We start from the raw sequence: 19884 nt of genomic DNA on the forward strand, positions 1-19884 counted from the left end.
GCTGTGCGTTCAGTATAGACTTAAAGCATCATTGGCAGCTTCATTCGCAAACATTTATCACCTTTTTAATTGACCGTAGATGTAGTGAGATGTGTTGTTTTTGCCATTCTGGTGGAATTGGAAGAGACATTTTTTTTTATTTTTATTTTTTTATAGAATTGTGGAAGATGTACTCAGGTTGCCCTCTGAACCGGATTCAACTTAAAGGCTGTTACACAACCAGTGAGCCTAATGGCTGAACTCGGATGGACATTATGTAACCTTGTAGCCCATCATAACATTAACCCCTCACAAAAGATTTGAGTAGAAGACAAATCACGCAAGTTGAACACCATTCACGACTATGGACAATCTAGAGTATTCATTTAACCTGTATAAGATTTTTTTATTTATTTTTTTTTAAATTGGGGGCATCAATTACTTTCAGTTTTTCACTATTTGTATTCAGTCGAGGCTATACTGTATTTTGCCCAATGTTAGAAGTTTTGCTTCAGTCCACAAGGGGCGCTGTTTGGGAGAAAATACATTCACTTGGAATTTTTCGCTAAATAATGAATTCAATTCAAAGCATTTCCCCAGCCATTTTGTGTCACATTTGTTATGTACAGGCGCTGATTAGTGTATGCTGACTGAAGCCTGGGGGCTCACGCAGTATGCTGCAGGGGCCCCAAATGAGGTCTGCCAAAGAATTTTTCTTTCATGTATATTAGATGAAATAACTTATCTCACTGGCACACAAAAAATGTTTCAAAAATTGAATAGCTTACTACATAAACTGCAGCAAGTTGTAGCTAATTAACTGCATGGAGGGCTGTGAAAATGATAATTTGTGGATGTTTTGATTGTGCTGTTATGGATAAGCGGTTCTGATTTTGTACAACTCGTCGTCTTGAAGGGTGGCTCTCAAAATGGCGTCCCTGGAGCACTGCTAGCTTTGGACCTACTAAAATGTCTGACCCCAAACATGATTTTTTTTATTTTTTTTTTCCAGGAGAAAAGAAGCATCTTTTCCATATTTGAAGGTGTAATATACAACAATAAAATTGTATTTGTTAATTAATGCTTTCTTCTCCCAAGACTTTATCCCAATGAAAAGATGTGCTGAAAAAAAATACAGCTTTTAACATAAAATAGCAAAAAAAAAAAACACTTAAAAAATATATTTGTTATTATAACCTTAATTTGTTTGGCATAAATGGTACTTATGTTTAATTGGTGTTGGGATTATGAGGGGGGTCCTTGGAAAAATATAAAAAGCCCTAAAAGTAGGAATCCCGTCACATGGGTTCAAGCAGAGGTAAGTAGGAGATGAGAAAATGACTCATTCTTAATTATTTACTCTGAAATGAAATGTCGCCAACACAATTAACTAAACATCTAACACAGAAGCGACGTTCCATCTTCTCCCACTAGAATGTGCTCCACCCTTCTTCTCAACACATGGACCTATTTGACCATACAAGGATTTTGCTTTGGCCGGCAGATAAAATTACATGATTTAAGCGTTACTGCCCTGTACTTGGAACAGATTTCGTTTGGAAAATAAATAAAAGATCTCCAGATGCCAAAAACATCTACTTGACTAAGATTAATGGCACATATGCCGACATTGGAGTTGAACCACCATAAAAGTCCATAACATTCAAAAAAATTAAAGACAACGTGGAGATAACTAATGATGAAAAAAAAAAAGGAGTCAAGAGTGGAATAGTGTCCTCTTCCAAAAGGTTTCATGACTGGTGTCATATTGTGGATGTCCTCATTAACACCGATGCCTCCATGGAAACTCATCCTAACAAGATGTCCCTGAGTGTAACGTATTATCCCAGTGCAGCGCTGACTGTTACGTGTCATCCGGAGTCATCACTAAGCTTCCAAGGGGATCCTGCACCTCCGGAACGCTCTCCACCGATTTGACGCTTTCACTCTGCAGTTCATCGCCGGCATCAGGTTTGCAGCCTCTCGAGGTGCTCATATCGCTTTCTCCTTTTTGGAAAATTTTGAACGTGAAAGGGGGGCACAGTTATTCATGATGACTTCGACAGTTTGACAACCAACATAGTATAAATGGAAATCTGGGATAAAAAGGAAGTAATAAAACATCTGAAATAACAGCACAATGTTTGTGTGTGAGAAAGTTTCAAGGAATATTTTTGGAAGACTATGTAGACATGACAGTACAAAAATGACAATTACTCACTGTCTTTCTCTGCAGAATTATGTGTTTCATAATTGAAGCTGTTTTCCTTTTCTGATGGTGTGTTGGTGTTTTCAATCTAGATCAAAACAAACAATGTACAATTAGGGCTGTGCAATTAATCGGAATTCAATTACAATTTCAATTATTACACTCGTAAACAAAAATAAAATATACTAATTTTGAGTTGTTTAAATGTATATATTTGCACCATTTTATTTTAAAATGACTAATTTAATGAGTCTTGTTTGGTCCAAAAGGAACTTGCAGTTTTCAAAGAAATTTATTTGTCTTAATATTTTTTCATGTTTAAACATTTTCTTGTTTGGGCCAAAAAACAAATAACTGTCCTAATTGATTAGGACAACTAAGTGAATACAATTACAACCAAATTAATTGTGATGAATATTTTCTTCACAATCGAGCAGCTCTAAGTACGAGCACAAGGTAAACACGGTAGAATTCTGTCCATTGAACAGAATGCATGGAACGATAAGTGCAATATCGTGATATTAAAACTACCACAATATCGTCATCGTCATGCCCATAATATTTAAAATAGCACAACTATTAAAAAAAAAAGTCAGGTTGATTTCCATTTGTGCAGTTCTAGCACTCTCTTGTGGCTAGTTTTTTTTGTGTGCATTTTTCATGAGGAATGTTTTGGCCCTTATATGTTTAAAATCTATACTAATTGTCATATGAAGGGCAACGTAATACGCCTGTGAAGCAAGTCATTATGTGGAGGAACTCAATGTGTGCGTGCAATAAGTAAGTGCCTCAATAAGTGTTATTAGAGATTGTAGGTGGTTTATATGCATTTCTGTTTTTTTTGTTTTTTTTTACAATATTGTGACCTTTTTCAAATTTCGCCAAACTCTTCATATAAATCATACTGGTTTATAATCTGCACATATTGCCCTCTTTGACGTGCAAGCTAATCACCCAACAGTTGTCATTTTTCCCCCAAAGCAGAGAGAATATATGGTTTTGTATGCCTGCAAACAGTACTGTTGGATATTCTATTTTTATGGTGTGTCCATGCTAAACAAGGTTGTGTATATATGTGTGCATTTTAGAACTCAGTGGAAAATTCAAAAGCAGGAAACACAATTTTGGTGAGTTAAAGAGAAGGTAAGAATAAAAGTGAGGCTCCTTCTGGGATCAGAAATCTTTCAAAATACACTGCACTATTTTGTTTAAGCAGCAAGGGTTGAAGCTTTTGAAAAAGTATTAACTTTAATGCAATCGTAATCTAAGTATATTTTCTTACCTCAGCGCAGATAGTCTCTGACAGTCGACTGGAAAGTGGGTCTTTATCATCAGGCTTGCAGTTACTGTTGAAACAAACACACCATTCAAAGAGATCCTTGGCACAGTTTGTATTGGCACAACAGGACCAGTAGTGACTTGATGTTACCTTGCACCATGAATATGGGTGGGCTCACAATCCATAGAGTTCAATGGATTCTTTAGCATAGAAACTTGTGTTAAAAGACAACATAAAAGTAGTGATAATAGAGAGGGGCCAAGAAAGAAGTGTCACCTGTGAGATCTTGTTTTTTATTTGCAGTTCGTTTGGATTTCCCACTTCAGCGTCTCCGCCATTGGCTTCTTTTTGACGCTGCAGTTTTATGTACTCATATGTGCTTAGTCCTTTACACACTGCAACAATACCCATTACGAAAGATTAATTGACATCAAATAGACAGAGATATATTTTTTTGACGGATAAAAACGAGCAGTCCATGCAATTTGTTGTTACTACTACATTTTATAGAGGCAACAATAAGTAGTGGGATAAATCCAACTTCCCACCTTCCTGCTAATGCCCAGGAAGTTAGCAAGTTAGCATTTACTTGTTTGATATATAGACACAGCAACTCCTAATTTGGAGTGTGACGAGCACGTCACCAGTTAGGATGTTGCGCTCTGACATTATTTAAAATTTTTAGCTTAAAATAAATCAGTGGCATTAAAGCACCTTTAACATGAGCTAATAGACCCTCCCAGCTAACGTCACTGCTTAGCTTCCGCTGCGCCTCACCGAGGGCAAACATCCCATAACAAATAAATGTAGAGAGCTTGATTTTCGGCGAGCGTTTTCATTAAAAGGTGGGAAATATGTCAAGTGTCACAAAAAAACGTCCCGAGTAGGACACTACATTACTGCGACTCATTGAAACCAGCCGTTTGGAGCCGCTAGCTAGAAAAAGGAGTTTGTTGGAATACAAAGTGGAAGCGGAAGCTTAAGGTATGTTGTTTTTGCTTGAAACAGTATGTCAATCACTATTTTCATGGTGTAAATTGTCATTCATTAAATCGTTTGTGTCCGGATATACTTGTCTTGCTGCATATCAAAGTTTGAAAGCTATCTTAGCTTGCTAGCTGCTAACAAACAAATTGATGCCCTGCCCTCCACCGCAAGGGGCGCACTTAAATGTGACGTCATACTGGAAGGGTCTATACCAGGGGTGTTAAACTCATGTTAGCTCAGGGGCCATGGAGGAAAATATATTAAAAAGTGGGCCGCATCGGTAAAATAACGGTATATAACTTAAAAACCAACGCTCATTTATACGCAAATTTTTGGACCAGCCCTAAATTACGGAGCTCAACTGTAATCATGTTGTTCCGAAAAATAACACAAATGCAAACGGAACGCGGCAACACTTTGCCGGTATACGTTATGGATGTGTTAAATTGACTTGTTTTGCATATATATTGTTCCCAGAATGCTTTGCGTGGTGCAGTTAATGACGGTTTAAGGACACTAATCCTTGTCATATCTATTTTTTTATTTTTTTTTACCAGTAATTGAATTTGTGTCGTATTTAACACGTTTATGTCGGTCTATGTCTATGATTAAGATAATAATAATAATAATAACTAATAATAATAATAATAATAATAATAATAATGATGAAACAAATCATAACTAAGTTGTGTGTAAAATAATGACATCCAGGACGATTCCTCCGTACAAGTTGTATTGTTCATCTGAGGACTGCTTGTGAAATTACAAATTTTATATATACTTTGATTGTGACCGGCTGATTAATTAGTCCGACATTACAATTTTCGATTTTTTTTAACTTTACAAAATCATCTCGCGGGCCAGATTAAACCCCTTTGCGGGCCTGATCCGGCCCGTGACACCCATGTTTGACACCACTGGTCTATACTAAGGAAGTTAATGTGTATTTTGTTTTAAAATATGGTTGGACAGAGACATATTTTAAATATGCTGCCTCCTACTGGTTTGGAGCATCATGACAGGCGCTTCGCTAGCTAGCTTGTTGCGTAACAAAAAGCTATTTTAAGTGAGGGCAAATACGGTACATACATTGCACATTATCAAATATGTTGAAAAGAGAAAAAAATATTTCACTCGGCGACATACAGTGTAGTTTAAATTTCATGATATAATTGCTGATAAAAGTGTAGCATAAAAGCACCTTCAGCTAATACTAATAAAGTGTCTGCTTGTTTACATAATACAAGTGGACACAGCCATTTTACGTGTTGCCCCCCAGTGGTTTGACTTACAAAGGTAGAAATGGAAAAAAAGCAGGTGCCAAATGAGCAGCAGGCACGTCAGACTCAGCAACGCAGTAACAAAGGCCACAATAAGGAGACCGGCTGAACTAGTCTTTATGGGGGCTGATGGTAAAAACACCAGCCAGGTGTTGTTTGCCAGCGCACCTGCAGAGAAGTGGACACACAAACACTTGCTTGAATGAAGAAATTATCATAACAAACAATCCACTTGTGTTCTCCATCTAATAGTGCGATGACTCACTGTGGAATTGCGGGTTGGTCCGTAGGATGTTCGGATCAAGATAGTGCTGGATAAATACAAACAAGATGACAGCGACAAGCAGGCCCGTGCCGACTGCTGCAGAGGACATGGCTGCAAAGAAGTACCTGAAAGCAACGCAGGTGAACATGTTTAACGCCTAATTGTACAAAGAGACATCACAGTCAAAATTACAGTATGGTCTTACCTGTAATTTCTGCCACCCACACAGTTGTTCAGCCATTTGCAATGGTGATCAAAGTCTGACACACACTTGTTGCAAATGCTACAGTGTTTCACTTTGGGCCCACTGCAGACAGTGGAAATGCAAACAGCAAAATAAGTGAGCTTGCTGACAGGGTGGACAAAGACAGGGTGGACATTTTTGGCTAATGTTAGCATGTATGATCTTACCTTTCAGTTAGCAAACTGTGTACTGGTTAATTAACAAATATATTTCAATTTCTCAACAGTTTTTAGATCAGTTGACAGAGTAGACATTATAAGCTTAAAAACATCCAAATGTAAACATAATGAAAATAACATTTTAAATGGCTAGCATACATACACCTTGACTTCACACAGGTAACAGTGCAAGTCCTGGATGACATGAAGCTGCAGTGTGCGGTCAAAAAGTGGCATCGGGCCGGCGTATGTTTTTTTGGCCCTCACGCTGGCATCTCCCGGATCTATCGTGACCGCCGCAATATGGCTGAGCAAGTGCACAAAAAAGGCCAAACCTGTCAACTGGATGTCACTAGGGTTAAGAAAAAGTGCAGATACGACAAAAACAGCACTGTTTCTACCCCTTTTAGCTTTCGTGATACAAGCAGAGATTCATGTCTGTAACAGAAGCTCATAGAAAAGCCCCCCGCACACAAGAACAACCTTGTTTGGTTGTGAACGCTAATTTGTGAGCTTGATCGCCAGATGAGCGTCTGCTGAGAGAGTTGAGGATACAGTGTAGAGCACATGGTTCCAAGGCAGAGGTAGGAGAGGGATGAACATGCCGAAGGCCACCACGGCGAGGTAGTTGTACATCAGCCAGGCAATGACTTGGAAGACCTGAGGGGGCCAAGTCCAACCGTTCACCCGCGGGGTCTTGGATGAGACCAGCTCGCTTCGGCTGCTGCCGTGCATGGGGGCCGTCCGTCTCAGCTTCCCACTGAGGACGTTCATCTAGACGACATAAGATACAAGACAGTGAGGCCCTTACTTGATTAAGTGAAGCATCAAATAATGTCAATCTTATTTAGGTAACCAGGAATCAATTTTCTCCTGCAAAAGACAAATAGGCAGCTGTGAAAGTCTTAAAGTCAATAGTGGTTAATGGAGGTTAAAAAAGAAGCTACATCCCTTTTTAGAGTCATCTGACTCACATGTTTTGATCTGGGCCCTTCATGCTGACACAAGGTTTTTTTTTTTTATGTGCGTGTGCATGTGTATTTTAAAGCCGTAATTGACTAACCAATCATGATTGTAACACGCAGTGATCACCACTTTTACGTCAAAAGACAAAGAAAACACGTTGCCGTTTTGCCTTGGCTTGAACACAAATTACAAATTAACTTTACACCCTGGGATACACAGAAAAGTTTTTCGGGTGAATGTTTATCCCTTGAAATGCATCGAGAATGACTTACTTTGGTTGCAGCGTTCACATCAACATCCGAGTCATCGATTTTAGATCCAAACAATGCACACAATTCATTTTCACTGCGCTAAATCTCACGTCACGCTACATGCCACCGCTAACTAGGAAACATGAAAAACGTTATAAAAGGTCAGATAAAAGTGCCTCTGCTGATGCCGATGTCTCGACGTAAGCGAAAGATGTTGCTTGACTTTTTAAGTTAAAGAAACAGTTTGCTCGGCGGCGCTGGGATGCGCCATGGCAACTGCTGCGCATGCGTACTGTCGGTCTCCCGCCCCTAGCGGCCGACCTGCTCGTGTTGCGTTCACGTCCCCCACAGTTCACAGACCACGACGATAATCAGCGATTTTGTTTGACATCTCCAATTTGTTATTATGATTGTAGTTGGCAGCGTTAGAGAACTGAATTTTACTGACACGTTTATAATATTTTGACTCTTTTCATATGGCTAAATAGGGATTCTTGTTTACGATACTATTGTTTTCGACAAAGCAGTAATAATTTCACCTGTCTTTTGAATGATGAATCCTGATTAGGTTGCAGAGTATGAAACCACACATATTTATAAATAAACGTGCAAGCATTTATTTTTACTCATACAAAAACAACAATCTGTACAATTAAGTTTTTAAGTAGTGGGCCAGTCCAACATCACAGTGACGGGCGTTGTCGACGCAGATGAAGAATTAAATAACGTGGTCAGTTATTGGCTGGGCTCTCGGACTCAGGTGACTGCAGGAACTCGTAGGGATCGTGAACCATTTCGGACTGTGACGGGCTCCCTGTTGAGCAAACAAAAGTGTTTAGCGTTGAGAGCCAATACTTTGGTTTGTCAAGACTTCAAATTGACAGCATGTCTACCCAAGTGGTGCTGATCCCTCTCGGAGGCGTTGGAGAGGGACGACAGGTTGGACGAAGGCCTGGAGCCGACTCTGTCCACCTGAGCCTCCTGAAACTCCTGCAGAAGCTTGTCGGCGTCATCGAAGTGCTGCTGGCCCTCCTCGTTTCCCGGCTCCTTCTTCACGCCTTTAGCTGGCATATGGATGGGAGGAATGAACTAAGTAAGAAGTGCTATTCAGGTAAAATAATTCACACATATATGTATGTATAATATATACATATATCATCCATAAGCCATTTCTTTCTTTTCATGCTAATTTTCTAAGATGAGTTTGAAATTATAGTGCTGTCAAAGTTAAAAGTGTTAACTAATTAATTAATCACAAAAATATCACATTAATCATGTATCAATGCAGATAAAATTAGACTATTAATTTTGACCGCAGATGATCCTTTAGCTGACAGCGGATGGTTATGCAATTAACATGCTACATGCATTAAAATAAAGCATTTAATGACATCAGAATATTTGTTCATGTCACACTATTGGGGTCATTTTTTCCCCCATTTTAAATTATGCAAGGAATTAACTGATTTGGAAAAGAGGAGAATGAGTGTGGGCAGTAGATACAATTTTTTGAAGATGTCATAACATTAAATGTAAAAAAAAAAAAAAAGAAAAAAGAAAAAAAAAAGTGCTTTTTAAATTTGGTGGGCAAAAAAATGCTGATTTAAAAAAAAGCCTTTTTAATTAAGTGATTAATCATGATTATTAAACATTTTAAGAGGATTAATCTGATTTAAAAATGTAATTGTTTGACATCTCTAAATTATAAGTTTTGGGGAGTGTAGTTTGTTGTACATCACTTCTGATAAATCTAAAACCTATTTTGAGGGCTCTGTCATGAAAACAAGCTTGTTTTTTTGTTTTTTTTAGATGGTGCATGATATGCTGCTTACTGCTACGCCTCACTGAACACAGCGACAATAAAAATCACTGAACCTAAAAAAAAATTTGGACACATCTGCAGCCAAATTGAGGTGCTGTTATGCTTATGTCACATTATCAGCGAGTGTATGCTGGTGGAATTTGATCTCTGCGGGCCGGTTGTGAAGTTTTGTTCAACTTTTCCGTTTGCAGCTCCATGTCTAGCTGCCATTAAGAGAACGATTTACATTCTAAATTTGCGAATATTCACCACATTTTCCATATACCTAAAGTGTTGAGCATTGATATATCAAGAGACATGTCAGGGTAGTTCTTGAGTGACATGAAATCCAACACTGAACCGCTGTCTCCGAGACCGGCGCCATCCGCCATCTAAACACGAAAACAACGCGAGTCAGAGCTTGGATGTTGTTTGACTTTAATGCAGCGCAACATGCAGCCCACCTGCATGTCACAGAGGCCCGTTTTGTTTTCGTCAGGTTTCATCATCATGTTTCTTTTCTGAGAAAAAAATAAATAATCAGTTGAGGCACGTGTAACGTTCAATATGTAACAATGTAGCGAGCCACAGACCTGTCGGATCTGACTGGCAGCTTTCGTGTGATCCCCTCCTGTCATCTTATCCAGAATTCCATCGACCCAACACTTGGTGACACTCCCGCAGCCCTTCACAAAGTCCAGTATGCTTAAAGTGGTGGGGGGAAATAGTACACAAGCTGAAATTGGTGAGGCTTTATCACTAAACGTCAATATTGTCCAAAAGCGATGACTCTCCATCCTTACCTCAGCGCACATTGTACCCCCGTTTCATCTCCATACGCAGAGCACAGCAGGTCTGACTCATCAGGAAGAAGGTCTGGAAATACCGAGTTCTTCTGAAGACTCTGAATGTTGTAGGCACTACTCAGAAAAGTCACTGCAAAGAAAGGACAGGATTTCTAAGATGTAACAAAATTCGAAAGCAAGCATTTTAATTAATATGTACCTTTGTGTCTCCTGTCGTCCTTGAAGCCCAACGTTGTTAATCCAGGAAGAAGCTTATTTGACAAAGAACTCAAGTCCACTTTGTGGGTCTCCTCTTCTGCAGAAGTGGAAAAAAAAAAAGTGTGGGTATTATTTTTATAGTTCAATCACAAAATTGGGGGTCGAAAACATGCAAACCTTCTGCATCAGGATCGAGCTGATTGACGACTGTGTACACAAGAGAAGTGTCGGACTCTTTCTGCAAGTAGCCTATCTAAAAACAGCAAGCAGACCGTATCGATGTAAATAGCGCTGACACACTTGGAAATATGATTAAACATATTGATCATGGAAAGTACAACACCTTTGAGTTCGGCATGTATCTGTTGATGCGATCTCGGGCTTCATCAGCCGAATGTTCCACAAGGGCGAGAACGTGTTCCTCTGCTGTGCTGTCAGTCAGGCTGCAGGCGTTTCCCTCCGGCTCAAAAAGGTAGCTGAAATCAGAGAGGCCAGGCGGTGAAAGCGTTTATGGTCGGTTTACCGAATTTGATTCCTCCTTCAGTTAAAAAAAAAAAAAAAAAAACTTACTTCATCTCTTTGGCGGGTTGTTTCTTTGACTTTCTGGCTGATTCCACTGGCATAGGAATGATTTCTGTTGGAGGTATATCAGGTGCAAGTTCTTCGTCTCCCAAAATGGCCTCCATGTCCTGCATGAAAGACATGCTGCGCTTCAAAACCAACAGGCGATCCTGAAAACAAAACAAAAAATCGGAAACATTTAAGGTCACATCCAAATCAAACATTTTCATGTACAGTATAGTGTCAATATTTACACTAATAGGAATTAGGGGTGGGAACCTCAGGATATGCGATACAAGGCTCACGATAACGATTATCTCATGATATGACGATACCACGATTATCAATATATTGGTCAAGTAATGAGTCCACGATAATCTACGATAAAACTAATCAAGACATAAACTGATGTTTTTTCAACGAGAAAATTGTTTTTGTACCATCACTGAAACAAAACTGGTGTCTTCTTCACAGTGAATACTTTAGTGTATTTTTTTTGTAAAAACAAATACAAATGTCTTAACAGAGACAACTTTCTGTTAACAAATTTGCGTCTTTCTTAAACACTATTGTCATGCAACACGTCAGTCAGTCACGTCATTTGTTTCATTTTATAAACGGTGATAATATTTCGTTTAACATTGCATAATAAATAAAATTACGTAAATATTAAATTAAATCAATAATATTCTTCAGACCGTGTGTTTCAAAAAGTCGAAACATAAAATATGTTTTAAAACTTTAAAATTGAGGATATAATACACATTTTTCATAGAATTGTATGCAAAACTAAGTCAGTTGCTGGACAGATAAATGTCTTACACAAGCAAGCTTCCGTCCATTTCCACGCCACTCTTATGAGGTGCTCCCCCTAGCGACCCGCCAAGTAATTGCTCAATAAGTAACGAACAATGCGGCTGTTTATTAACTAAAAATATCGATACTTGACGTAGGCAAATCAATAATCGATTGGGAGACAGTACCAGGATTTATCACGATATCGATATATCGTCACACTCTTAATAGGAATTATATTATTTTTCATTTCATACATAGGTCTCTTTTTGGTACTTAAAGGGGTAAATCTGGGACCTCAGGGACTACATTTTGTGCCATCTTGTGTAAACGTGTACTGTGTTAATGCACTCATTACCTTGCTCATCATCTTAAAACCAGTATGGAGAAGTTTCTTGGCCGCCTTATAGTAGACCGTCTCTGGACGGTTGTAAACCATGGCGTTGTCGCACATCAGTTTAAAGTCTGCCTAAAGAACACAATGGATTCATTCAGGCGGAGCGTCAGAAATCATTCCATTTGCTACTTTTTATCCAAGTGATCATTTCCTTATCTCACCTTGAATTCCGTAACGGTGTTGTACTCATTGTTTGTAATCTTGTCTTTCATGGTGCTGAAGTCCATCGGATGTTTGATGATCACCGAGTAATTGGGAGCAATCGCATCAGTTACTGGCAAGGCAAAGAAACCGTGGGCATCTTTTCTGTGAGGACAAGAGATAAACACAATAGTTAGGGCGGTTTTGCTGAGACCAGTTTAGTATTTCTGCTGTGCGCACACTTGAACTACACTTTTAAACTAAAGTGTTTGAGCCAGAGATGTAGCCCAAATGGAAACAGTTCATTCCCCGCCCTCACCGCTGCAGCTGGCGCAGGAAGTGTTCAAGTAACAGCTGCCGAGGCGTGGACTCGTTCTCTGTATTGGGGCAAACAAATGAAAATGTAGCAATTTCATGACATGTTTTGATCTTGCTAACGGCAAAAATATCAAGTGGGTCCTTGCCATGTTGTGTCCGACATGCTCGCACGGGCCTTTCTCCTTGGTGCTCGACTTCTACCTTCACACTAGGGTGAAATTCCTCAAATTCAGGCTCACTCTCAAACTTCTCCTTCTTCCTTTTCTTCTCTTCTGGCTGATTGATAACATCATTTGTGTGATTATCACACTCTTCAGAGTAGATGTACAATTATAGGCTTTAATTAGCATTCCTCACCTCTATTTTGATATTCATAGTTTTTGATATCATGAAAGGTTCAACAGGCACCCCTGTGCTGACCACGGTGGCAGGTGCTGCTTCAGATTCATTCTGCTCTCGCTCTCTTTTCTTCCTCTTTTCCTCCTGTTAGGTGATAGACAAGATAGTATTTGAACAAAAGAAAAAAAAAGTTTCAATTTGTCATTGACATGTAGGCGTCATAACCGACCTTCCGTCGTTTTCTCTCTTCGTCGTCCACATATTTGTCCTTATCAGACTTTTTCTTTTTCTTCTTCTTTTTCTCTTTGTGGCGCTCATGGTCTGATCTGTCGTCATAGTAGCTGGAGTCATGGCCCGAACCCGAGAGTTCTGTCACTTCACTGCCACCGACTTTGAGCACAAGCTTCAGCGGCTTCTCCAATGCCTTGTCCTCATAATCTAAAAATATATTTTTATTTTATTTTATAAATAGGTAGTTATCGAAAAGAGTAGAGGATACAATTGTTTTCGAAGACATGTTGACTTACTAAACCGATATAATATTTTATCTCTTGTTGAAATGTTACGTAAAAGTATTTTTATGCCTTTTCAGGGCAAATGGAATCCTCTCGAAATAGTGTTTTTGTTTTCATGTCATTGTATTTTTTATGAAAACATGGTGGGTATGAGACTATAGGATGTTAATATTTACATGGCACACTAATATACGTATCTTCATAATACTTTGAATTGTCAGAAAACTTGACTTACTAAAATGCACTAGTGTGGTTGAAGCACTATACAGTACTACGTATAACAGTATAGTGAAAACAGTATGCTACTTAAGAGAGCGTCAGATGTATAATTGACAAAATAATTGTTGTGTAATGATGCAGTATATGATTATATTAAAAGCCTATAAACAAAACAAACTCAATTTGCTGCCACTGCTAGCAAATGAATCTAGCTCAAAGGCTGCAACAACGATAACAGACTAACGTTACGTAACAAAATGTGTCAAATGCATTCGATTACCATCAACGGTTCTCCATTCCGGTTTATGTTTCTTGTGTTTCTTCCCCATTTCGCAAAATTTATGCTCAAAACGTAAATTTATTGAGTCTGTGTAGCAGGCATTCTCGTTAGCATTGGCTTTCCATTAACGCTAACCGGAAATGACGTTGTGCGAATGTTGTGTACTATTTCCGGTTCAAAAAGCAGCGCGCTGAATTCGAGCTTTAGGACATCACCGTCTTTTTTCGATAAAGCGTCAACGTCGCTTCAGTAAAGTACATTTTGGTATGTATATATTACATATCTATGTATGTATGTATTTTACACTGAGTTTGGTTATGTTTGGTTCCGTAGCAACAACAACACTTAGTTGTCGTGCGTACTTACCCAGCGAGCTACTGTAATAGAGTTTACCATTTGAGAATTCCATGAAGTTTTTCATTACTTACATTCAGAGCAAAAGAGTCCTCGGCAAAGATGTGAATGTTTATTTTTCTTCTCATAATGTAGTTCGTTTGTCAACAGGAATGGAAAGTAACGATATGGATACGAGAAAACAAACAATCGATTTGGAGGTGCACGTTAAGTCCCGAAGGTGGGTTAACATTGGGTGTTCCTTTTACCTATAATAGGTAGGTGGAAGCCAGGTGCCGGTTTTTCCAAGAGTGGAGCCATCAATCCCACTTTTATACCTGCTAATTAATTTAGCCACAGTTAGTACATTTATCCCAGCATATCATCATAACATCACATGCTTATTTTTAATACAATTAATGTACACAGTGCTCTGGTTCACTGTTTAAATCTCACTATCGCTAGTGTTTCCCAACCAATTTGACCCAAGGTCCACATCCCATCTCGCTCTCCTCTGTCATGTTTTTTTTGTTTTATTTTTTGTTTTTTTAAATCCAACCAGTTTAGGCAGACTCTTATAAATAACTTCTGCCATAAATTGGCACTGTATGTAAGACTTGATTAAATCAATTAATTTGACAACTCTCACAGTGTTTTTATTGGTTGTAGAATTGCATTATTTTGGCCATAATAACTCTTTGATTAAAATGTGTTATTATATGTTGATAGCTTTTCCCTCCCCCCATGTATCTTGTTGATATTGTAGCACAGCTAAACTGCCTGAGGTGAAAATGCACGTCCAGGCTCTGCTAAGTCGCCACAGCATGGTATTCGGAAACTACAAGTGGACAGAGTTTGATGAAGGCTTCTTGCACACTCACGTGGAATCTGTGGCTATTGTTGATCAGGAAGAGATGCCAACACAGGTAGTTTATTTGAGCTCGGTGGTTATTTACGTTGCTCTTTTGTCATTGTTGATTCTCCATGTTCAGCCCATCGATTTGATGAGCTGCACGCTTTCCTTTCACATCTTCACCCTGAATGAGGATGGACCAAGCACACTCACTTTGGAGGAGGATGAGGAGCTCTCAGCGGCTAACCACTGGTTGCTTCCAGCAGGTAATTTAGGACATGCAGGACAGAACACTGAGTTTTAATAGCTCATTGTAATACTAAGCGATATACTTCCATTTGGATAGAGAGGAATAATGAAAACGAGGCACTTTACAAGTGTAAAATGAATGCTATTTTATATATAGCCTTAATAATATTCACATAATTTATGTATTTGAGTACTCACTGATACAGAATACTGATAAGAATGCCATTACTTCTTGCAATTGTGATACAAATTTGTTAATTTTAATCAAATATTGTTTATTAATACAAAACTTTTTTTCTTGAACATAGCATATTTTACTCAAGTATAGCACTTTTTAGAAGAACACCTTGTCGTTATTGATTTAAAAATATATATCCAAAAAAATACTGTACATGTTCTACATAGTGGTTGGACGCTAAGCCATTTCATTTATGTGGTGTCTAAGTCTGAACACCAGGGGGCTCCATACGAAAGGATTAAGTTTTGTGAAAAAGTTGCATATCAGATTTAAGACCTCTGTCACATTTCAGAGATCCCTCATGCACGCACACTCACACGTTTGCATCTTTTGCTTTCTTGATTCTCTGCTCATAATTATGACAAAATGCATCTTTAATACTGCATCACCGGTTTTCACTTTTTAAAACTACAAACTTTGCAGCCGTATTCACTGCTTCAATTATGCATTTAAATGATAATTTTCTCATTGTTTCATCGCAGCTGATTTCCATGGTATTTGGGAGAGTTTGGTGTACGACAGCGGGGTCAAAACTCAGGTAAAGCACATGAATTTTCCACAGGGTTAATGAAGTAATCTTGTCTGCCATTTAAATGAGATGTCAAATCACTTTTCTGTGAATACGCTGTAGTTGTTATGACATCATTTACATAGAATTTCAGGTACAGCATAGTGCTAAACTTCAAATTACTCTGGTTCTCCTCCAGCTACTGAATTATGTCACAACAACAATTTACTTCTCGGACAAAAACGTCGACAGCAACCTGGTTTCATGGAATCGTGTTGTGCTGCTCCATGGTATCAATTTAAAGAACAATACCCCGGTTATTATTACATCGCGGATGTTAAGACTTTTCTGTGTTCACACATTCAGGGCCCCCAGGCACCGGGAAAACATCCTTGTGCAAAGCTCTTGCCCAGAAGCTGTCAATCAGACTGTCAAGTCGGTGAGAAGACCTTCATTTAATTAAAACCACCTGGGCTTCAAACACACCTGCTGTTTTTATTCCTACGCATACTCTACTCCCTCTCCTTGCAGGTACACGTATGGACAGTTTATCGAGATAAACAGCCACAGCTTGTTCTCAAAGTGGTTCTCTGAGGTAAATGAGCATTTTCCAGGTGTCAAGGGAACGGATCCTTGGTTTCTAACTATGCGTCTTTACTGCAGAGTGGGAAACTGGTCACAAAGATGTTTCAGAAGATTCAGCAGTTAATAGACGACAAAGATGCTCTTGTTTTTGTTCTCATTGATGAGGTAAACAAAACACAGTTTTTATCATCGCATTTGCTGGAACAGACAACCATTGCAATGTGTTAATTTTCTGTCAAAGTTGTGAGGGCATATCAAGATATATAAAATGTTTTCATGCTAATTTACGAGTTTTAATTAGAGGTTTAGATTGGTGGAATTTTCAAGCAATTTAACTGATTTTTGTTTGGAAAAAGTACTTGCCGTTTATATCTTGAAAGTCCTCATCAGCGGCTTTATGGTAATTTGAGTATGAGTCAGTTGGGCTTTTTTCAAATTTTGTTCTGAAATTACAAAAGTTCAAGTTCAACCAAAGATTTTGGTAAAATATGCCCTACACGTATCATCTGAGTACATCAGATGGTTAGTTAGTTCACTTTTTCTTTGACTTTTAGCAAAAGATCGTTTTATTTTTATTTTTGTTCCCTTCCCATTCCTGCTGCTTTATTAGGACACTCTCAGACTTTTTTATTATTATTATTATTATTTTTCTTTCTTTAATTCGATTTGTGTCTTTATTTGAGATTTATGCATTTTAGTCAGTCTGGTGTTAGACTTTGGAAATCCTCCTATATGTCCAACACTTTTGGTGATAATTGGATAGATATTGTGGAAAAGCTCGTTTTTAGTTACTCACATTATTAATGCTGCTCTGACCGCAGTCACGAAAATCTACACTATCCATCCATTTTGAACTTTTAACCTCATTAGGGTTCCAGGTGTGCTGTCCAGGTAACTTTGGGCAAGAGGGATTCATTTGTCATCAACCAATCTCAGGGCACATATGATCAATTAATTGTTTATGGACTAGTGTGCAATGAATAAAGAAAAAAAATCTTAATGGACTTGGTGTACAGTACACAATCAGTTTAATTAGTATTTTTTTAAATCACTCTTACCCTTTTTTATATAAATACATGAGTGTGTATTTTTCTCCAAAATCCAAAGGGCCTGTTTGTCTTGTGTCACTGATGGTAGGTGGAGAGTCTGACGGCAGCAAGGAACGCCTGCCAGGCGGGAACGGAACCGTCTGACGCCATCCGCGTGGTCAACGCTGTCCTCACTCAGCTGGACCAAATCAAACGGTTGGAAAATTTTACCCACTATTTCAGCCTCCCCCCCTCCCTTTCTACCATGATGTTAACCTTCAGGTTCTTACTTCAGACATTCCAACGTGGTGATCCTTACTACCTCCAATGTGACCGAAAAGATCGACTTGGCGTTTGTAGACAGAGCTGACATCAAACAGTACATCGGACCTCCGTCGGAGAAGGGCATCTATGACATCTTTCTTTCCTGCCTTGAGGAGCTTATGAAGGTAGGAAGATTCACTCCTCAATGAAGGTGAGCATGTGGAAGTGTGTGATAATTAATAATGATTCCCTGATGTGTGCAGTGTCAAATCATTTACCCGCGACAGCCCCTCTTCACCATCTTTGAGCTAGAGACCATGGGCTTTGCTAAGAGTGATATAGCTGAACACAGCCTGACCCTGAGGAACATCGCCTTGTGAGTACACTTTCCCATGATGCACCAGCAGCTATTCGTGTGCTATTCTTTGGAATATTTCATTTGGTTCTTTCCAGAAAAAGCAAAGGAATGAGTGGAAGAGCACTGAGGAAATTACCCTTTCTAGCTCATGCACTCTTCGTCGAGGTAAGCATTGGATTGAAATCCGAAAGGAACATACAAATAAGAGTTGTGTTGTTTCTTAATCGTGCTGTTTTCCCAGAAGACACCCAGAGTGACCCTGGAAAGGTTTCTAAAGGCCCTGGACCAAGCTGTGGATAAGCAGAAGGAGGAAAAAGCTCATCTCGTAAATGGTGTCTGACACATTTGTAGTCTACAAGCTTCATTTTTTTTTTTTTTTTTTTTTTTTTTTTTTAACGAGGCATCATCAGGTAACTTTGTGCTGAATGTTTACACAGATTGATTCAGACACGGAAAGTTATTGTTAAGAAATGCTTCATACTTTTTCTTCCAGTTGGGAAGTGTTTAAGATGCTAAGGGTAGACCTACACAGTGGGTCTTGGTCTCATGACAGTTCCTATGGTAGCAACAAAATCCAAATTTGTATTTTGTACAGGTTGTTGTCTTTTGCTAACATATGCTACTGTAATAGTAAAGTCAGTATTTGTATGAAAAACGCATACAAGCCTTAAATGCACACCAGTACGCTGGTGAAGGAGTGTGCCTTTTTGTGCCACATATGTTGGCACCATAACCCGAAGACCTCAACTGGTTATGTTAATTTGTTTGAATTTTTACAGTGATCGTTCGTATCCCGCCGACCTTAAGACTGATGGATATTGTCGTATATTTAGATTTGAGCAGAAAATTAAGAAAATGTCCAATGTCTCATCTGAAAAATAAAAAAAAGGTTTACCCAGTATAGTTTAAACAGATTTGTTAGTTTTTATAAATGGACATTGTTCCATATTTATGCAAACAAATCAAATTTGCACTGTTTAAAAGCTGTACATAACTGAAATAAACTATTTTTTGTGTTTGTGCACAACAGCAGCAGTGAAACGCTTTTGTCACCAGATGTCACCCCAATGCCATTTGCAAGTATCCTTAGCTCCTTTTGAAACGCTTCCAATTAAATGCTAGTTGTTGCTAATTAGAAGTTGATCTAATTAAGCACTATTAAAAGTCACCAGTTTTCCTTGTAAAACACTTGCATTAGGGAAATTTCCAGACTTGCTCGTGTAAGTTGTCAGAATGAGTTCATACGGCGTGACATTCCGGGCTCGTCTGGCGCTCGCTGCCTCCTTGACCCGAACGCACAACTGTCACAGGGCTCCTGATATGTATCAGTCATAAGCAGTGTTTATATGAAGAGATCAGTGGCGGCATTGTTCATAGGAGCATGTCTCACATTCTGTGGATACTCGGCTTCTTTGCATGTCAGCTGCAGAGTGCACACAATGGGCCCTTTGTTTGTTGGCCAACAGCTCTTTTTTTTTCT

At 38.8% G+C, this 19884-nt stretch overlaps 3 protein-coding genes across 6 annotated transcripts; 1 reads left to right on the forward strand and 2 right to left on the reverse strand.

Moving 5' to 3' along the window:
• Positions 1 to 1321: 1321 nt before the first annotated feature.
• Positions 1322 to 7944, reverse strand: zdhhc11 (zDHHC palmitoyltransferase 11). 2 transcript variants are annotated; one of them, XM_077528129.1, is made up of 11 exons: positions 7640 to 7944; positions 6957 to 7175; positions 6565 to 6743; positions 6205 to 6306; positions 6000 to 6124; positions 5747 to 5902; positions 3744 to 3862; positions 3618 to 3667; positions 3471 to 3534; positions 2201 to 2276; positions 1322 to 1986 (listed from the first exon to the last, which is right to left on the reverse strand). In XM_077528129.1, the coding sequence occupies exons 2-11, from the start codon at positions 7173 to 7175 to the stop codon at positions 1844 to 1846; spliced, it is 1233 nt and encodes a 410-aa protein (XP_077384255.1). In that variant the 5' UTR covers positions 7640 to 7944; the 3' UTR covers positions 1322 to 1843. The 2 variants fall into 2 exon arrangements, with proteins under 2 accessions (XP_077384255.1, XP_077384257.1); XM_077528131.1 differs by lacking the exon at positions 7640 to 7944 and adding an exon at positions 7376 to 7467.
• A 267-nt stretch (positions 7945 to 8211) lies between these two features.
• Positions 8212 to 14147, reverse strand: brd9 (bromodomain containing 9). Its single transcript, XM_077527319.1, has 17 exons — positions 13989 to 14147; positions 13204 to 13412; positions 12993 to 13118; positions 12782 to 12911; positions 12637 to 12694; positions 12338 to 12482; positions 12138 to 12248; positions 10994 to 11154; positions 10767 to 10899; positions 10601 to 10676; positions 10425 to 10520; positions 10223 to 10355; positions 10013 to 10124; positions 9884 to 9940; positions 9706 to 9811; positions 8512 to 8682; positions 8212 to 8432 (listed from the first exon to the last, which is right to left on the reverse strand). Exons 1-17 carry the CDS (start codon positions 14035 to 14037, stop codon positions 8350 to 8352), a joined length of 1956 nt encoding a protein of 651 aa, XP_077383445.1. The 5' UTR covers positions 14038 to 14147; the 3' UTR covers positions 8212 to 8349.
• trip13 (thyroid hormone receptor interactor 13) lies at positions 14017 to 19436 on the forward strand. 3 transcript variants are annotated; one of them, XM_077527325.1, is made up of 14 exons: positions 14022 to 14252; positions 14493 to 14562; positions 15088 to 15247; positions 15314 to 15440; positions 16144 to 16199; positions 16369 to 16459; positions 16536 to 16608; positions 16701 to 16764; positions 16833 to 16919; positions 17892 to 17998; positions 18078 to 18231; positions 18310 to 18422; positions 18500 to 18569; positions 18649 to 19436. In XM_077527325.1, the coding sequence occupies exons 2-14, from the start codon at positions 14495 to 14497 to the stop codon at positions 18742 to 18744; spliced, it is 1266 nt and encodes a 421-aa protein (XP_077383451.1). In that variant the 5' UTR covers positions 14022 to 14252; positions 14493 to 14494; the 3' UTR covers positions 18745 to 19436. The 3 variants fall into 3 exon arrangements, with proteins under 3 accessions (XP_077383449.1, XP_077383451.1, XP_077383450.1); XM_077527324.1 differs by having other exon boundaries at positions 14024 to 14252; positions 18646 to 19436; XM_077527323.1 differs by having other exon boundaries at positions 14017 to 14252; positions 15088 to 15440.
• The last annotated feature ends 448 nt before the right edge of the window (positions 19437 to 19884 follow it).

Source organism: Festucalex cinctus, chromosome 7, assembly GCF_051991245.1.
Source record: "Festucalex cinctus isolate MCC-2025b chromosome 7, RoL_Fcin_1.0, whole genome shotgun sequence".
Classification (NCBI taxonomy): domain Eukaryota; kingdom Metazoa; phylum Chordata; class Actinopteri; order Syngnathiformes; family Syngnathidae; genus Festucalex; species Festucalex cinctus.